The sequence below is a fragment of the Marmota marmota genome, unplaced genomic scaffold (genome assembly GCF_001458135.2).
Source record: "Marmota marmota marmota unplaced genomic scaffold, marMar, whole genome shotgun sequence".
NCBI lineage: Eukaryota > Metazoa > Chordata > Mammalia > Rodentia > Sciuridae > Marmota > Marmota marmota.
The window spans coordinates 27,092,167-27,112,316 of NW_025999900.1; the positions used below are offsets into that span (position 1 = coordinate 27,092,167).

The following is a 20,150-nucleotide window of genomic DNA, read 5'->3' on the forward strand; positions in this document are numbered from 1 at the left end:
CATTTCCCTGACCATTTTTAAAATCCAATTTTCATCTGTATACATGAATTTTAGATCTCCTTTTATGATACAGGGGAAGTGCAGTAATACATCTTCCTAATAAAAATTTCATATTAATGTCAATTTATTTTTCATATTTTACTTGAAAAAATCAGTTGATTTTTACCAAAAAAATGGTAAAAATAGAGGCAACTATAACTTAGAATTACACAGCTTCTTAATGTTTTATTTATAGCACTCTTTGTACATCAGAAGCTTCACTGATACTTAATTTACTGCAGCATCCTCTGGGTGAAGCACAAAATTACATTAATTATAAACAAAGAAACAAACCACTTTGACTTTTTAAAATTATATATATATTTATATCCAGTTGACAAATAGCATCACAATTATTACTGTATAAAAAACTAAAATTCACCATGGAAGCTAAGGCCTAAGTTCTTATTCCAATCAATCCCTTTTTATCTAAGAGATATTAGAAATTAGATTCCAGTACCTCAAAACAAACAAACAAACAAACAAACAAAAAACAAAACCAAAAGGTCTACATTATTTACATTTGGTATGGAAAATAAAAGCTGCTTTTTGGCTAAGTTAGATTGCTGTTACCTACAGTATTTACATTGTAAATGTTAAGGGGGAAAAAAGTACTACTAAATACCATTTCAAACAGAAATATGTTGTGTGTCTGGAATTTTGTTCTAAAATTATTTGTATATTCTAATAAGTATCTGTGAATAGTATCTGACTTCTAAAAAATCTACTGAAAGTTTGAAATAGAGTACCACTATGCTTCTTTATGTTGCTAATCTAGATACTGTTAAATCCAATATTGTAGTAACTGTTAAGCATTGAACTTTAAATGAAACAATGGCAACATGTGTAGGTGGAATTTTATTTCATATTTTAAAATATAATGCCTTATATTTACCCATAATAATGAGACTATCTACTATTCTTTAAATCCTTTAAGAAGTCTCATATATGATACGTCCCTAAACAGTGAAATCTTCTAGTAACTTACCAGAAGAAAGATTAATTTGTTATTTTGTCTTTAGAATTATTTTGCTAATATTTAAAAACATATCTAAACCCTTGGCAAAAACAAACACAATCAATTCAGTGTAACAGACTGAGCTTTAAACCGTACTTTAATTTTCAAAAACTGTAACCTACTGGTTGATTGAACCAAATGTAGAATATTTAAAATGACTCACTATGAAGTGAGTCAAATCAACAATAGAAATGCATAGAAAAGTAGAGATAAGATTTGGGAAAGGTGTAAGGGAGTTCATATGAAAAACGGTAAATGCTAATTTTAATAACAAAAATGATACTAAATGCAGATGAATGTTAAATTAACACAGTATAAAAGAGAATAGCTTAAATAAACTGGGATTCACATATTACAATAGCAAAGTTATGACAGAATGGACCAGACACGAACAGTTCTGAAAATTCTTTTCAGCCTACTTCCAATAGAAATAGTCAGGCTTTTTTCCTGTACATAGTTTGATGCTTTGTCTATACCATATATAGTAGAAAAATAAATTCTTTAGCAACCTAGAAACAGTTTATAAAACTCTTAAAGTTTAATTTTCTTTGCCAGACATGCCAATGTTAAACTGACAGCTATAAATTAAAGCTATATAGACAATAGGTATAAGTAATATAGAACAAGTTAAGAATACTACATTTACCGGATTTTTTTTTTTAAAATTACTGTACTTTCTTAATTCCTGTGTGCTTTGCAATAGGAATAATAGGGACTTTGTTTTCTTAGAAAAGATAATAACATGTAAGAGTATAACACAAATAAGATAATTTATAATATACATGTACTTCAACAGCAGCCTGGTTCATGTCAACATCTTGGTTCTGAAGTTAAAATTGGAAGTACAATGCCTAGGACATAACAGTTAGGAAAGAATATTTTAGAAAAAAATGGAGCAAATCAAACTCTTAGGAGCCTTGAATCTCAAAATCATCTATTTACTATCATACATGTAAGATAACCTTAAAATTCCAGTATGGATGAAGATTACAACATTGATCAAAAAAAATTTATTCTTTACTACATAAAATATGATGTAGCAATGAAATACAAACCATTTCCTTTTTTCAGGAAAAAAAAAATGGCATGGTTTGATAATTAAAGAATTTTGAATAAAGCCTAACAAAATTTACCTGTGCCATCTATTCCAAAATTTTTTCCATAATTTAGTGCTCTGGTTGTATCTTCACTAACAAAATATTTAACCCCAAAAGCAGCAGTGATTTATAGCAACTCTGGTACCAACATGAAAGGAAAAAATTGGTTTAAAAAATGGTGTAAAAGCCATTTTGGATTTTAGTACAACACATCACAGAAAAGAATATGAATACAAGTTTGTAATTTTATATACACACACTCCAAGGAGTCTGTCAGTACCCAAAGTATTTTTATTGCTATATTAGCAATGGATTTTTTGGATATGTTTCTAAGGGCCACATAAAAATAGATTCAAGGAACAGATTAAATTGAAGTCCTAGATTAAAATGTTTGGTTTAAAGAATTTTCTACAACAAATTTCATGTTTATGAAAAGTTATATAACCTTATATGAAAATGTCATGAAGTATTTCTCTACACTATACTAAATGTATTCCCCAAGAGGGAAAAATTAAAATATCTAAAATATATTAGATTAAGATTACAAGACCATCATAGATCTTTTGAACATGCATCTGTTTACAGAATTAACCGTATACAAAATGTTTATTTCATTATGGACCATAAAGAAATGAGTTGGTGACAACTATCCTTTGCACAACATTATCAACTCACTTTAGCCACAAACATGTCCTTGGTATGTTCATAAAAGAAATAGGTTCATTTATCCCTCATCAAATCATCCACAGGTTTACTCAGAATTAATGATGAAGGTATAGAAATGTAAAATATGCTGTATAATTTTTCTTTCTTTTAAACAACATCCCAAGCATGGCATTAAGTAGCCTGAAATTAAGAAATACTTAACTGGGCTTTTAGTTATCTATGCAGACTGCTAGAATGTAAATTAAGTTGTCCAAATTAGCACATCAAATAACAAAACCAGCCATAAAGCAGGCTGAAAAGCATTATATGTTTCATATATGTGAGTTTTTAAATCAATTTCTATAGAAAAATTTTATTCACAATATAATGTGACAGAAATTGCCACAGGAATGATATACTGATTGCAATAAGGTTGCATGCAGCAGTAGCTTTGTATTTTATAGCTATTTTTGTTTATAAAAATTAAACCTCTCCAGTCATGCTTACCACATGGTCTTAGATTTGTAATGTAAGTGAATGAGGAATACCATACAGTTCAGAGAGAAAATGTCTCATCATTTTGAATGTGAATTATCTGTACGAAACATGAAGTATTCTACTGAACCCTGAAACATGCATGTGTAGATTTGCTTTTTTTCCAATTTCAGGCTGTCTGCAATCACTTTCTACTTATATAATACCAAGAGGATCCGTCTGTAATTGTGGTTGTATCAGCTGAGGTTGCAATGGTGGTGGTAACTGGAGGGGTACCATTGATTCAACCAACTGTCCTGGATTTGAAGGTGGTGGAGGAGCCACAGTGTTCCCAGTATCTACAATTTCTCCATTGTAAAAGAAAAACTGACACTGTTGAATGAATGTTTCAACAACAGATTGATGGATCTTAGTGGTAGACAGAAACTCTCGATTTTCAAAATCAGGTCTCATCAGGGTTGGCCAAAAACAGATGGATAAGTTGTCTGCTGTCATTAGGTTGATTTTATTTTGCTGACTAACCCTGAAATTATGAAAGGAAAAAACAGAAATCAGAACTCATGACAATTACAGAATCCTAGAGCTAGAAACTATCTCATATTAGTGTTACCTTTTATCCTAACATTGAATTTATGTATCTTTCTTCTTATTCAACTACATTTTGAAAAAGGAAATGAAAATAAAAATCCATATTGTGAGAATGTCAGACAGTCTTTTTAAAAAGTTGTGCCTTGGAAGCCTTCTTAATTTGTGTACATATGTGGGGAAACCCTAAATTCATAAGACAATTATGAGATTAAAAACAAACAAAACCCCACACATTCTTAAACTATTATGAGATTAAAAAATAACCAGGATATGCCATCTCTTTCAAATAGTTTTAGAAAAAAATTTTAATATAACCCAACCAAGAATATTTTGAACTTTCAAAACACTTTTTTTTTTGCATTCCATAAAATATCCTTTCTTGGGGAAAAGTTGGAGGGTGGAGGGGCACTGAGGATTGAACTCCGGAGTGCTCTATCACTGAGTTACATCCCTAGCCCTTTTAAAAAAATTGTTTTTTTGAGACAGGGCCTCACTAAGTTGCTGAGGCTGGCCTTAAATTTATAATCCTCTTGCCTCAGGCTTCTGAGTGGCTGGAATGAGGGAGGTGTGTGCCACTATACATAGCTTCATAAAGCAATCTTTTAAATCCTTTAGTATATTGTTAGAAACATCATCTGAAAGACAACATTCAGTTCATGACACATTCTACCTTAAATTTTGTATGTGATTTAATAATAATTTACAAATGATCATATACAATATTAAGTCAATGGCATACAGTCCTTTAAATTTGGAGGCAAGCACTTCTATTATCTTTAATAAGCAAAAAATTTAAGAGGCAAATCTTGGGCTAGAACTCAAAATTATTCAACTGGGAAGGATCTTTGGAGTTAATCTAACTTTCCTAATTCATACATAAGAGTCCAGAAGCATGTAGGACAGGAGGAAAATCTTAAATATGAAAATAAAAATTCCTAAGATCTAAACCAAAAGAAACCCCAAAATAAAAGTTGTTCATCTGAGATAACATATGTGGTCAAATTATATATATATATATATATATATATATATATAATATATATATATATATATATAATATATATACACTATAGATTATATATATATATATATATCCCTCCCCCCATGGTAAAACTCATTAGTATTTGTTAAAAGAGGCTTAAAATCAACCTTTTGTTAAAAGATGGTAGGTACAGCAGATCTAACATAACCCTCTCCTTACAGTACTGTACTCTTCAAAACAGGAAACTGCTAAGTATACTACAATACTGTGTATGTTGGTATGAGAGATTTGTGGAGAGGGTTATAAAAATAACATGGTATTTCTATGTAATAGGAAAGTGCTAGATTTGCTATTTTAGGTACCACTTCTTAGGAACAAGAGAGGCAGCCATGTCAAGATGTAATGACAAACTAGATACAAATTGATACTTTTATATCAATTTAACTAATTGCTATTAGTTAAAATACAGCAGAGTTTAGATTACCTATCTGGGAAAAGGAAGGGTGATGCAACTGAAGAAGTTAGAACCACCTAGTGTTAAGGTTTAGATTTGCTCCTAAGAAAATAAAAACGCTATTTAATCATAAGGGATCTTTACAGAAAGATGTTTTTAGAAAGATCTTTCTGGCATTAGGAGAAAGGAAAAATTAGTAAGGAAAGATGGCAGAGAAAGAGCTCAACTACAACTATGCTATAAGTCCCTACGTAAGAAATGTTAACTAAAGTAGTGGCAAAGGAAAGCAAATGGGGAAAAAAATAGAAAAAATCTCATCTGACACTTAGTGGATGTGGAGAGTCAAAGAGAATATAGCCAAACAATAATTCCGCAGATTAGTTTTTGTAACTTTTCAATCATCTCCTACCCATTTATTTTCTCCTTTACTAGAATGCAAGCTCCATGAAATATATAGCTATTTTATTTTGTTCACCAACATCCCTAGCACTTTGAGAGTACCTGGTACAAAGAAGGCCTTATCCAATTATAGTCTAGTTGAACATTCATTTTAAAAATTTAAGTCTGATTGTGTTATTTCTCTGTTCTACTCTCTGGTGGGTCTCCATACCATTCAAGTTAAAAGAGAATGCATTCATGCAGTGCTTCTTTTATAAAGGAAGAGAGGCCTTTTCATTTCTTTTCTTAAAAGAAGAAAAAAATCAGCTAAACTCAATATGGTACTTAAATACAGGGTCTTGTTAAGTTGCTCGGGCTGACCTGAAACTTGCGATCCTCCTGCCTCAGGCTTCCTTCTGAGCTGCTAGGATTACAGGAGTATAGTAATTACATTTGATGCATTTATCTCTGTACCCAGCATTCCCTAATCTTTTAATTGAAGCTGTATTTTCATTTCAGTAAAATAGTATATATTCATAAAATACTCCTATACTTCATGTTAGTTAGGTAAAGTCTACTCAGTATCCATTTACACTGTTATCATTCTGCCAAACTCTCCTTACAGTACTGTACTCTTCAAAACAGGAAACTGCTAAGTATACTACAATACTATGTATGTTGGTATGAGAGATTTGTGGAGAGGGTTATAAGAAATGTTAATACAATTTGGTACTACACATTTATAGCAATAATAAACTTTAAACTTCTTTTAAGAAGTACAGAGTAAAATACACTTTGTATAGACCTTGATACTATTTAGTTTTTAAAAAAAAAAAAAAAAACCCAAACTCCGCAGTTACTGACTAACTGCAGTGCTAAGGATCAAACCCAGGGCTTCACACATGCTAGGCAAATGCTCTACCATTGACCTACACCCCTAGCCCTGCAGTTAATAAAAATACCAGCAGAAAACACCATGAAGAGTAAACACAGCTATTAGTATAAAAACTAACAATCCCATTCAGTCCTCAGAACAACTTTGTAAAATGTTATTTTTCTCACTTTACAGTTGAGAAAATCAAGACTTAGCAAGAAAAAGTAATTTCCCCCAAGGTCACAGAACCAGAAATATTTCACACTGACGTCCATTTGATTCTACAGATTAAGCTTTTAATTATTAACACATTATTACCTTTTAGTTAATGAATGCTTTTTGAGAATATCATCTTTTCAGAAAAAAGCAAAAGCTTGAAGCTATGATAAATGTTAATATTTAGGCATAGAAATGTAAGGATTAGTGCCCGGCATTTCAAGTAACAGGATAATTTGTGATAAAATTTCACTGTGTGGGTGGGTGCGGTGGTACATGCCTGTAATAGCAGCAGATCAGGAGGCTGAGTCAGGAGGATCTCAAGTTCAAAGTCAGCTTCAGCAGCTTAGTGAGGCCCTAAGCAACTTAGTAAGACCCTGTCCCTGTCTCAAAATTAAAAAAAAAAAAAAATAACAAAAAGGGCTAAGGATGTGGCTCAGTGGTTAAGGGCCCCTGGGTTCAATCCCCAGTACAAAAGAAAAGAACCACCGTATGGAATATTTAAAATAAGAAAGATATAAAACACCAATATAGTATAGTAGAGAAGCAAATCAAACCTCTTAAGAATTAGATTCTGGGCATAAAATGTGTCACTTATTAAAATGTTTTATGATTTGGGGATTATAATTTCCTTCTTTAAGCCTCAATTTTTCCAAATCCAAATAGGGTGATTTGATTAATTATATGAGGGTCATTTTACAAATAAAATCATAATTTATCCAAACTACAAAAGAATAAGCAGGATAAAAAGAAAATATACTGATCATACTTGGTATTTATGTTATTATTTCATGTACAAAAATAACCATATAGTTTTAGAGATAAATAGGAAAATATAAATTAGACAACCATTATAGAAAAACCAATCATGTTTAGTTTGCATTCCTTTAATGAAATTTACAATTATCCAATTTATAAAGTTTACATTTTTTAAATGGATAGTGAATTTTATTTGCAAAAACAAAGCAAAAATACCTGTTTAGATGTGTTATTACATATCTGAATACATCATAGTTTACAGGATGAAATTTCTTAACAATTTCTTTCAAGGCATGAAGACGTTCTGCTTTTTCTGGGATTTCTGTAAGGGTAGTAAAAATTTTGTGTGAAACCCACATACTTAAAAAAACAATTAAGAATGTGTTTGAAACATATTAGGATAGGTAAACAACAACAAAAAGTAATTAAGAATCTGCTAAATTATTTAAATTAAGAAATTAATTTAACTGACATTATCTATACTGCAATAGCCTTCTTATAAGTAAAGCTATTCATCAAAGATCAAAGTGACTCAGCACTGATAATATTGGAAATGGTATATTAGCAATTTACCCAGGCAATTTATATAATTAGATACTGATTTAAAATTTACTAATTCCTTATAAATCTTCTGGCCTCTTAAAATTAATGCTACAGATAGTAAGTAAATATTTCAGGCTTTGTGGGTACAACTATTCAAAGTTGCAGGAGAAGCACAAAAGCAGTAATAAATGATATAACAAATGAATGTTGGCTATCTTCCAATAAACTTTTGAAATTTGAATTATGCATAACTTTAACATGTAATGAGATTTTCTCTTTCTTTTGTTGTAATATTCTGAAAATGGCCCCTGGGTCATAGTTGTCTATACACACTTACTCATAATCTACTTATTAAAAATTGTCATTTATAGGCAGTATAAGCATTTTAAGACAATCACTCTTCAAAAAATATGTAAATTATAAAATAGGGTAACTGAAATGTGGTCCTGTGAAAACTGAGAGATAAAGAGATTGCTTTCGTTTTCTTCTTTCATTTTGGAGGCCATTGTGCATGCTATATCATAATAACTAACAAATACTAACAAATTCTCATGTGTCACATTTTACCTCTGATCCAGCTCTTGAAAATGTCCTTAAGTAGAAAAGTTATGGTCAAGAAATAAGATTTAAGCTATCAGCTGAACCCCTTTCTTAGTTTACAAGCTACACATGTGCATGTATAGGGCAACTATGTTTTTTTGAGAATATACCAAAGTGGTTTTTAATTCCTTAAAAAAAGTTTTAATATAATCAAAACTATAATGAAGTAGTAAAAGAACTTGAAAACTACTAATAAAAAGAAAATGTTAAAAAGAAATATAAAGACAAATTTAGTTGTTAATGTAAATCAAGCAGGTTACTTGATGCCCAAAATGATGCCTTATTTTCCAGATAAGCGAGTATCTGCTTACTGGAAACATCTGAATGATTTATATCAAAGTAGGAATTAAGTATCTCATGTTTCTGCCTTACCTTTTCCAAAAACTTAATATTTGAAGCCAAAGTTAATTTCCTTCATTTAAAAAAATGTTTAAATATGTGCAGACTCTACACAGGTTAAGATTTTACTGAAGTACATTACATATCCATTCATTTGAAGTATTTAATATTGTTATAGTGCTTCTAGAGTTTGAATTAAAAATATAAACCACAATAGCATTTAAGTCATCTGGGAGGCTAACTAAAACTGAATATTCTTGGGGGCCACCCCTGGGGATCCTGATTTTATTTCAGTTTAGAGGCAAACATCTTTAAGAAACAGAGTTCTAGTAAGATGAACTTTTATAGCTATATATTTGAGTGTATGACTTGATTTTTTAATATTTAGCAATCAATACCTGAAAACTGACATCAGCAACTTTCTCCCAAAAGGGAGGGTGTGTGTGTGTGTGTGTAGGTAGAAATTTATACTTACTTGCTGCTTCCAATAGCTCTGGATGAAGAGAATATGGAATTAAAGGATCTGGAAGATCTGCAAAAAAAGCTTTAAGAGCTCCAGCTACAGCATTTACTGTTACTTCCATTGAGACTAGATTGATATTATGATCTATAAAACAAAAATTAAAATTTTAACTGATTATAGAAGAATAAGCTAAAAAGATACTTTGAGATCAGAAGATATTAAAACTTCTTATTAGCCACTTTTCTTTAGAGACTGAAAAACTGTATAGATAAGGGAAAAGAGAACCAAGCAAGAAGCTCTTTCTATTAACAATAAAAAATGCTGTTAGGTTTATTATATTGAAGAACTTTACTAATTCTTAGAGGAATTATATAAATAAATTATAACTTGAATTTTTTAACTTGTTTTGAAAGGTTAATTATGTAACAAGTTTTTAAAATGAGAAAATATAGAACAGCAAAAAAGAAAATAATTACCCCCATCACCTAGAAACAATAATTGCTTATGCTTTTAGCCATGTTCCCTTTCAGCCCTTTTCTGCTCATTAAGAACAAACAAACAACAGCCTAAACATCTGTCCATTTTATATTTGATTTCATTTTTAAAACATTACTAAAGGTTATTAAAATTTCATGCAACTTTTTAAAACATTTTGTTTTCTCTGGGTAACATTTAATTGTCATATAATTTCAAATCTGCACAAGTTTTCAGAATAGTTCTAAGATATCAAACATATCCTTAACCCAGAATCTCTTAACTTAGAATCTCCAACTGTTAACATTTTGCTCTACATAAACAAGTTTAATGTCTACAAGATGCTCTGTTTCATGTATAAAAACTTACTTCCCTTAGTCTACATTCATTGGGTAATAATAGCTACCCAATGAACACACAGAAAATTCTTCACACGCATTATTTTCATGCTCACTCTTGACACCTAAACTAGAGATGAGGAAACCGAAATTTAGAAAGATTAACTTTAATAGAGCACAAAGATAGTAAGTGGTAAGACTAGAAAACAAAACCATGAAATTAAATCTAAGAGCCTTGGTATTAACTACTAGCCTGCCTTCATTATTAGAAATGAAATTTTACCAATTTGATATTATAAAGTCTAAACAGGTTCTCCATAATATTTTTTTTAATGGAATAATATATATAATAATCTTTGGCAAATCATGTATTTTTTGTACACATACATGCCACTCAACAACTGATATCTTGCAATTTTAACAACCAATTATTTTACATGGCTATTAAGTATTCTACACTTACAGAGACACCAGTGGTTCCCCCGTTCCTTTTTTTTTTTTTTTTTTTTTTTAAAAAAAAACTACCAGGGATTGAACCTAGTGCCTCACACATACTAGACCAAATGCTCTGAGCTATATTCCAACCTATAGTTGCCCAGGCTGGCCTCAAACTGGCTATTCTTCTGATTAAACACTGGGGATTATAGACATGTACCACCACTCCTTGTACCCTACCATTTTTCTTTTTAATTACAAAAAATGCTGCAACAAATGCCCTGGTATGTTTGTGCAAAAGCTTCTGTAACATCAGCTGCTAAATGTAGAATTTCTCTAGTAAAGCTACCTGCTTTTTAATAGATATTCACAATTTTCCCTTAAAAGGCACCCACAATCAACAGTGCACTTGATACTTGATTGCCCACACTATATCAAATAGTCTTCCACTCTGATAATATAAACTTTCAATAATTTTTTTCTTTTATCATTGATAGAAGCTAAGCATATATTCAAGTATTTACTGGTGACTTTCTTCTGATATAAATTGCTTCACCTAGCATTGGTATTACAATACCATCATCAAGATTATACTTTGTCTTCGGGTTTTACATTTTTTATTTTGCTTGTGGTGCTGGGGATTAAAGAGTGGTTCTCTACCATTAAGAAGCATCCCTATTCATTCATTATTTTGAGACAGGGTCTCCTTAAGTTGCCAAGGTTGGTCTCCAACTTGCAGTCCTCCTGCCTCAGCAGACCCTGAGGAGTTGGAATTATACAGGCATTTTCCATTGTGACCAACGTTATGTTTTATCTATATTCTCATACAGAGCTTTTATATTTTAAGTAGTTCAGTCTATATTACTTTGGTTCATTCTTTCTAGTTTTTACATGAAGTTTAGGAACTTTCCTAATCCAATACTATTAAAAATATTCACTCATGGTCCCCCTAGTACTTTTGGCTTTCATTTAAATCTTTGAATATATACAAAATTTACTTATGAAGATGAAGGTTATTTAGCTTTATTTTTATTCTTAATGGTAAATATCAAGGACACCCCCTCCAACAACATTTACATTGGATTATCTCTGATATAAAGATGCTAATCTATCATAAGTCAACTTATTGCTTTTCCAATTCTGGTGATGGATTTATAAAGTTCGGTCATACACTCTTATTTGTGATAGCTTACTGAATTAAAAATATAAAATATGGAAAGAATATGAAATATTGAAAGAAACTGAGAGTAGCTTTGTCACAAAATATCTAATCTTGCCCCCCAAAATTTATTTTGAACTATTCTCTGTAGTCTTAGAATATGACATAGTCTCGCATTATTACCAGAACAAAACCTATAAATTCTACTTCTTTATTCCATTGGTCCTATAACAGACTATTTCAATACTGAGGGCCTTCTTTTTCAGTACCTCCTTTCTTATAGCTCTTTATATATATATATAAATACTGTATTTTCTTGATCTACTGTTATTGTTTTCAATCTTTCTTCTCCTTCAAATGTATTTTAAAAGTTTATTTTTTTTTTATCTCCAACTGCCTGATTCCCTACTAGTCAGTACCTTAATAACAAAAGGTTCTAAAATAATAATTTTCTTGCTAGTGTAAAAAACAGACTTTTGCCTGCTCTCCTGTACCTTTACTATAGCATCTATTCTATTTAATACTTCTAATCCCGCTTTGAAACTCCCTCCTCTAAATATTCATTTCCTTAAGAAGTTTTCAAATAAAAAATCTTCCCACCATGAAACTCCAATAAGGAAAACAATAAACAATAATTTTATTGTACACAATTATCTTCCTACCTTGATCAAACTGCTTTTGAATGTTGTCTTGATCAGTTTTGTTACCACTAACACGGTACAGTCCTTCAGTACATAACCCTAAAAGAATAAAGAAATATACATGTTTTCAGAAACACATAAGAATATACTTAATCTTATGAACTTAGTGACTTACCAAAACATGATGATAAAATATTTTTAAGAATAAAATATTTTGGGCTGGGGCTCAGCAGTTGCACAGCATGTGTGAGGCATTGTATTTGATTCTCAGCACCACATGTAAACAAATGTCCATTGACAATAAAAAAAAAAACAACTTCAAAAAAAATAAAATAATTTGAGCATTTTAAGTTTTTTTTTTTTTTTTGAGAGAGAGAGAAAGAGAGAGAATTTTTTAATACCTATTTTTTAGTTTTTCGGCAGACACAACATTTTTGTTTGTATGTGGTGNCACAATAAAAAATTAAAAAAAAAAATAAATAAATAAGATCCAAAGTCCCACAATATCCAAAATGGCCAGAATATAATAATAATAATACAAAAATTACTTATCATACCCAAACCCAAGAAAAATTTCTATTATTCTACTATTATCTGACATGGATTTTAGGGTAAGCATTATAAAAATACTTGAATGAGGAATTATGAACACACTGGAAACATGAAAAAAAAAGTTTCAGTAACGAAACAGAAAATACAAAGAAGAACTAAATGGCAAGTTTAGAACAAAGATATTAACAGAAAAAAAAACTCACTGAATGGGCTTAATAGCAGGAGAGAGATGACAATGAAAAGAATAAATGAACTCGAAGATTAATCAGTACAGATTACCAATCTAAGTAACAGGAAGAAATAAGACTAAGAAAAATGAAAAGACTTCAGGAATGGGTAGAACAACAAATAATCTAGCATTTGTCAATGGCCAAAAGTGCGAATATAAAAGGGAAAGTGAGAATTAAAATGTACTTTGCAAATACATATACATTACTATGGTTTTGCTCAAGGCTATCCAGGAAAAAAAAAAACTTACACATTGGAATAAAGGGCCTGAAGCCTTAAACTTAACTGTCAACATATGTGTATACAGAAGAGAAGCAATGGAACAAAATAAAAATATATGGGAACTTCTTGTGTTAGCATTACAACTTTTCCATGAGCACAAAATTAGAGGAAGTAAGTTACAAAAAAATGTTACTCGGCTTTATACTTAGTTCTTATGTGAGAACTGCTAGAAATCTAAACAATTTTATTAGTTTCAAACTGGGCAGTTCATTGATTCATTTATAAAAGAAATAAAAATTGGGCTGGTGATATGGCTCAGTTGGTAAAGTGCTTGCCTTGCATGCACAAGGCCCTAGGTTCAATCCCCATCACCACCCCCGCAAAAAAAGAAATAAAAATATGCTTATTTTTAACATACTTTGTTAATTATAGATAGAATAATGCTCAGTTTTGTGTCATCTTTTCTAGGCATAATATGCAGTTAGTCGATGAAACATTAATTAGATTTGGATATGAAGGTCTTTTATTGTGATCAACATTAAAAATCAGTTGAGATCATCACCAATAATATGGGTAAGACTGATTTAATCAATTAAAAAGCATTAAAAACAGAACTAAGGTTTCCTTGAGGAAGAACTTCAGCTGTGGATAAGAGTATTAGTTCTTGCTTAAGAGTTTCCAGCCTGCATTTCCTGACCACTCATCTTCTGATTTTGGACTTAGCTAACCAGCATTGCATAATCACTTAAGCCAATTTCTTATAAAAGTGTCTCATGTTATCTCCTACTGATTATATCTCTAATAATTAAAAGAAAAAGAACAAGAAAAAAAAAAGGCTAATATTTTTATATCTTTCTGTTTCAGGCATTCTAATACCATACAGGAAATATTTTCTTTTAAGAGCATATAATTTCCCCAATGCCTATTGACTTAATGCCTAGCTCTTTTAAGGTCTAGTTTCAACATTGTTTTCCTTCTACTCTTTCATTTACATAACCTAAGTGCTACCCCCAAACAACCTATAACTTTATTCTCTAGATAAAAATGTCTTGCCTTTGTGAATAAATTCTTTTATGAAGTTAATTCTTACTATTCCAAGTCTTCAGAACCCAGTTAACACATCCACCTCATTGACATGTTTCCTAATGCCAACTAGAAGCTATTTTTTCTTCCTTACATTCTGATAGCACTTTATTTATAACCCTTTACTACTTAGTACTTTCTGGATTGTATTATAATAGAACATTCTTCTACTCAGCAGTAAAGTATTAAAAGGAACAGCAGTGTCCTTTTCAGAGTCCTCTGGTTCATTCACAGAGCAGTGGTTTTCAGCTGGGTGACATCATACCTCAGGAAATACTTGGCGATGCCTAGAGATATTTTTGGTTGTCAAAACTGGAGGAGGGAGATACTATCATCTAGTAGGTAGAGGCCAGGGATGTTGCTAAACATCCCAGAAGGCACAAGACAAGCTCAAATGACACAGAATTAAATGGCCCCAAATACCAATAATGTCAACTTGAAGATTTTCTTACATAGTGATAAATAATTAGCAGTATTTGTTAAATAAATAGTATAAGGTATTTAATCTCCATGTTAAACTCTTGCTTTCTACACACTTATAAAACTAAGTGGTTTGAAAAAACAAAAAAATACCAAATTATTTAGATATGAACTACTCAAGTTTTACTTGGACTTAAATCACCCAAAGTTTCTATCCTGGACAGCTAATCAATAAGGGGATCAACAATCTATCCCAATATACCAAAATTAAACATAAAAAATTTGAAAATTTATATTACCTTTAACCAAATATCACTGTAAAAATTCATTTGGAAAGGTCATTAACTAAGCTCATAAGTACTCTACAGTATTAGAGATAACTGAAGATTTAAAATAGTTCAAGATGTGTCAATAATTCATATAGTAGACTAATATGTTCTTGGGGGGGTAGCACCATCAGAAGTGGTAAAGGAAATTCCTAAGCCCAGTCCTTTCACAAAAATGATTTGTGAGTGGCCAAAAGATTCATAATTATCTTTTGCAGAACTCTAGAATTTAGTTAAAATAACCCAACAATCAGAGGAAGTCTTGGTGAAGAATGAAGTTTTAAAATTACTCATTTATCATCTTCCATACCCCAGAATAGTAACAACTATGAGTAGAGTGTAGGCTACTAAGTGCCAGAGGGAGCAATAAGGATGTTATTCAGAAAGAACCTTGGTTGTGAATTTTAACATGTCTGGTGGCCTCAAGAGTAAAAGGACTTGCCTTTGTTTCAACCACAAGACTTAGAAAGTATTTTCATTTTTTTGGCTCCAGGCATTTAAAGAAACTATCAAAACATTAAACTAATGGAACACAGACTTCAGTGGCAACAAATAACAAAGAATTCAGACTTTACAACAGGAATTTTGAGAAGCTGCTGAACAAGCAAACAACCAACAAATAGCAAATAAATAAATAAATAAAAATAAAACAGTGAAGGGGAAAATCTGATTTCCAGAGTTGCCATATTATAAGGTTCAAAACAACTTATTTTTACCAAAAATTAGGAGGCATGCAAAGTATTGTCCATTGCAAGGAAAAAGAAGAAATTAATAAAATGTCCATTTGGAAACACAACCATTACACTTACTGGACAAAGAATTTAAATTAATTGTTTTAAAAAATTCACAAAGGACTAAAGGAAACCCAGAGAACAATGATTCAATGAATAGAGAACATCGATAAATTTACAAATTATTAAAAAAAATTAAAAGTCTCCAAAAAGAAATTCTGGAGCTAAAAAGTACAATAAATGAAATGAAAAAGTCACTACAGAGATTCAACAGCATATTTGAGCAGGCAGAAGAAAGAATTAAAGATTGGTTAATTGTGAGATAATACATCTAAGAAGCAAAAAGAGAAAAGAATGAAGATACGGGAGACAAAAGACTGTCATACAAGCATTCTTGAGTAATATTACGAGTCTATTTCTGGAAACAATAGTGGTCAGAAGGCAATGGAAGGATATATTTAAGGTGCTAAAACAAAAAATACCTATCAAAAATTCTCCTACTACTTGGAAAAACTTCAAAAATGATAGAGAAATTAAAACATTTTCAGAGAAAAAAACCTGAAAGTTCATCACTAGTGGAAAGGAATGCCCTAAACTGAAATGGAGTAGCAGTAATTTCAATCTCATACCAAAAATAAATAAATAAATAAATAAATAAATAAATAAATAAAAACTAACAAGGTAAAGACAGATAAACACACAAGCCAGTAATATTATTTTATTTTTGATTTATAACTCTCTCTTTGTTGTGATATGATTTGAATGACAAATGTAAAAAATGACAATTACAAATGTGTGTTAACAATACACAACGTATAAAGATATAACTTGTGAAAATAACATTAAGGGGCCAGAGAGAGCTACAAAGGAACAGGAGTTCTGTACACTTTTGTAACTCAAGTGAGTTTAATTACAACAATCATTATAAAGTTAAAATATTAATTCTAATCCAGAGGGTTACGTTTAAGAAACTAAACTCTGTCTTTACTAAGACGAGATTGGTACAATGGACAAAACAGAAAAATGATTCATATTTTCAGTCTACATGCAGTCTACAAGATATTTGGTATAGAATCAAAGACATTAATATGTTGGATATAAAAGTTCGAAAGGCTTGGAGTAATGGCATGTGCCTGTAGTCCTGCATACCTGGGAGGCTGAGGCAGGAGGACTGCTTAGGCCAGTGTTTGAAGCCAGCCAGCCTGTACAACATACCAAAATATGACACAGTGAATGAATGGGAAATATATTCCATGCAAATAATAACAAAATGACAACTGGGATGGCTATCCTAGTATCACAAAAAGTAGACTGTAAGACAAAAACTGACACAGAATGACATTATACCTTAACAGAAGGAATCCAAGAAGATATTAATTATAAACATGCATAGCTAGTGAGTGTTCTATATTATGTGAAGCAAAAATTAACCGAAGTTCAACTTAATAGTACACTGCAGTAATGAATTAAAAACAACAACAACAACAAAAAACACCTGGTGTCAAAGATCACCAAAGAAATGGAACACTTGTATAACACAAAAAACAGACTAGAACAAACAGAAAAATGCAACCAGCAACTGTACAATATGCATTCTCTTCAAGTATACAGGAAACATTCTTAGGACAAACGACATGTTAAGTCACAAATCAAGTCTAAATAAACTTAAAAGGACTGAAATAATACAGAGTATGTTCTTTGATCACAAAGAAATGAAATTATAAATCAGTAACAAAAAAATCCACAAACATGTGGAAATTAAAACTGTCTAAAGGAGCCTATAGATCAAAGAGATTACAAATGAAATTAGAAAATACTTTTCAAGCCACCCTTAATTTTTAGAAGACTATACTACTAAACAAAAGCTGCAGTACCATGTAAATATATTTCAAAAGGAAAGCAGCTATTCAACAAAGGCCCTTATCAAGCATTTTTAAAATAGTCACACAATAAATACTATTCAAATGAAAGAAGCCAAGAGGAAAAAATAAAATACCCTTGAGATGAATAAAAAGGAAAACCTATGGAATGAGGCAATAGCAGTGTTCAGAGAGAAATTCTGTAGCTGTGAACATTGACATTAAAAACATCTCAGGCTGGAGATGTAGCTCAGTAGAATGTGTGCTTGGCATGTACACTGCCCTGTGTTCAATCCCCAGCACCACAATACAGACTAGCAAAAACTTGATTTTACAATTAATTTTAAGGAACTAAAAAAAGAGAGCAAGATAAACACTAAGCTAGCAAAATGAAGGAGTATAAATCAGAATGGAGATAAACAAAATACAAAGCAGAAAAAACAACAGAATCAACAACTCCAAAAATTAATTCTTAGAGGAAAAAGATGGTGTGTGTGTGTGTGTGTGTGTGTGTGTCCGCATGCGCGGGGGGACTCCTATTACTAAAATCAGAAATGAAAATAGGGATATTACTACTGAAAATACAGAAGTGAAAGGTTAAAAAGAGAGTACTATGAATAAATTAGATAAACTAAACAAAATGGGCAAATTCTTGGAAACACACAAATCACCAAAACTGGCTCAAGAAGAAATAGAAAAGCACAACTAACCCACAAATAGAAATAATAAGATTCATCCAGTGATAAAAAATTAGAACAAAGGAAAGCTCAGAACCACATGGCTTCACTGATAAATTATACTGAACCCTTAAAAGAAATACTAATAAGAATTGACCTCAAATTATTAAAAAAAGAAAGAAAGAAAGAAATGCTTTCTAACTCATGTTAACAAGCCAATATTACCCTAATACAAAAGCCAGATTTAAAAAAAAAAAAAACCACTGGAGAAGAAAACTATAGGGCATTATTCTCTATAAGTATAAATATAAAACTGTTCAACAAAATACTAGTAAAACAAATCAAGCAACATATTATGAAGATTATACATCATGATTAAGTAGGATTTATCCAAGGAAAGCAAGTTCAACTTTGGGAAATCAATTAATGTAATAGACCACATTAATGGAATAAAGGGAAAAGACTACATGATCATCTCAATTAGTAGACAAAAAATGTGATACAATGTAATATCCTTTTATGATAAAAAATATTTAGATTAGGAACGAAGGGATCTTTTTCAACATGATAAAAACTGTTTATGAAAGATCCACAGCTAAGCGTCACATTCATGTCAACTGTAGTAAAATATGGTGATAGAATAAAAAACAGTAGATCAAGAATAGGACAAATATGTCCGTTTTACTATTTCCATGAAACATTACACTGGAGTTCTCACCCAAAGAACTGGGCAGGAAAATAAATGAAGGACATTTATCTTATAAAGGAATAAAGTAAAAATGATTCCTATTTGCACATGATATGACTTGCGTAAGGAAATTCTAAAGAATCCACAAAAACATAGTACGGTTAATTCAAGAATTCAGCAAAGTTGCAGGATATAAGAAATAAAAAAATCAGCTGTATTCTTATACATTATCAGGACAATAACCCCAGTTACAACAGCACCCAAAAGAACAAATACTGAGGGATAAACTTGACCAAGAAGGTATAAAACTTGTATACTGAAAACTACAAAATAGTATTAAGACAGTTAAAGAAGACCTAAATAAATAAAAGACACCCTGCATTTTGTGGATGAGAAGTTTAATATTACCCAAACCAATCCCATAGATTCAACGCAATCTCTAACAAAATCCAACTGTTTTTTTGCGAAAAACAAAAGCAGATCCTCATAGTCATTGAACTGCAGGGAATCCTTTGGCCAAAGGAACTTTGGGCGGGTGGGGGACCCAATTTGGTGAACTCCACATTCTTATGATTTCAAAACTTACTATAGGTTGAACATCCCCAATCTATATGCTAACACTTGGAGTTTTGGGGGCACTGACAATGCTACAAGTGGAAAATTCCACATCTGACCTCACATGATGGGCTATAGTTAAAATACAGGGACACTAAAAACATTATATATAAAATTGCCTTCAAATTCTGTGTATAAGTTGTATATAAACAAATGAATTTTAGACCTGGGGGTCCATTCCCAAGATATCTCATCCTATATATGCAAATATG

The 20,150-nt window shown here is 31.1% G+C and overlaps 1 protein-coding gene across 3 annotated transcripts in view; it reads right to left on the reverse strand.

Moving 5' to 3' along the window:
* Positions 1-336: 336 nt before the first annotated feature.
* The window catches only part of Arhgap5 (Rho GTPase activating protein 5), a 99,150-nt gene continuing 79,336 nt past the window's right edge, over positions 337-20,150 (reverse strand). For all 3 annotated transcript variants that reach the window (XM_048798700.1, XM_015491663.2, XM_048798699.1), the window contains exons 4-7: positions 12,559-12,636; positions 9,503-9,634; positions 7,762-7,867; positions 337-3,817 (exon numbers count right to left, since the gene is read on the reverse strand). In XM_048798700.1, coding sequence (XP_048654657.1) covers positions 3,490-3,817; positions 7,762-7,867; positions 9,503-9,634; positions 12,559-12,636 — 644 coding nt within the window. In that variant the 3' untranslated portion in view covers positions 337-3,489. The remainder of the gene's footprint in view (positions 3,818-7,761; positions 7,868-9,502; positions 9,635-12,558; positions 12,637-20,150) is intronic.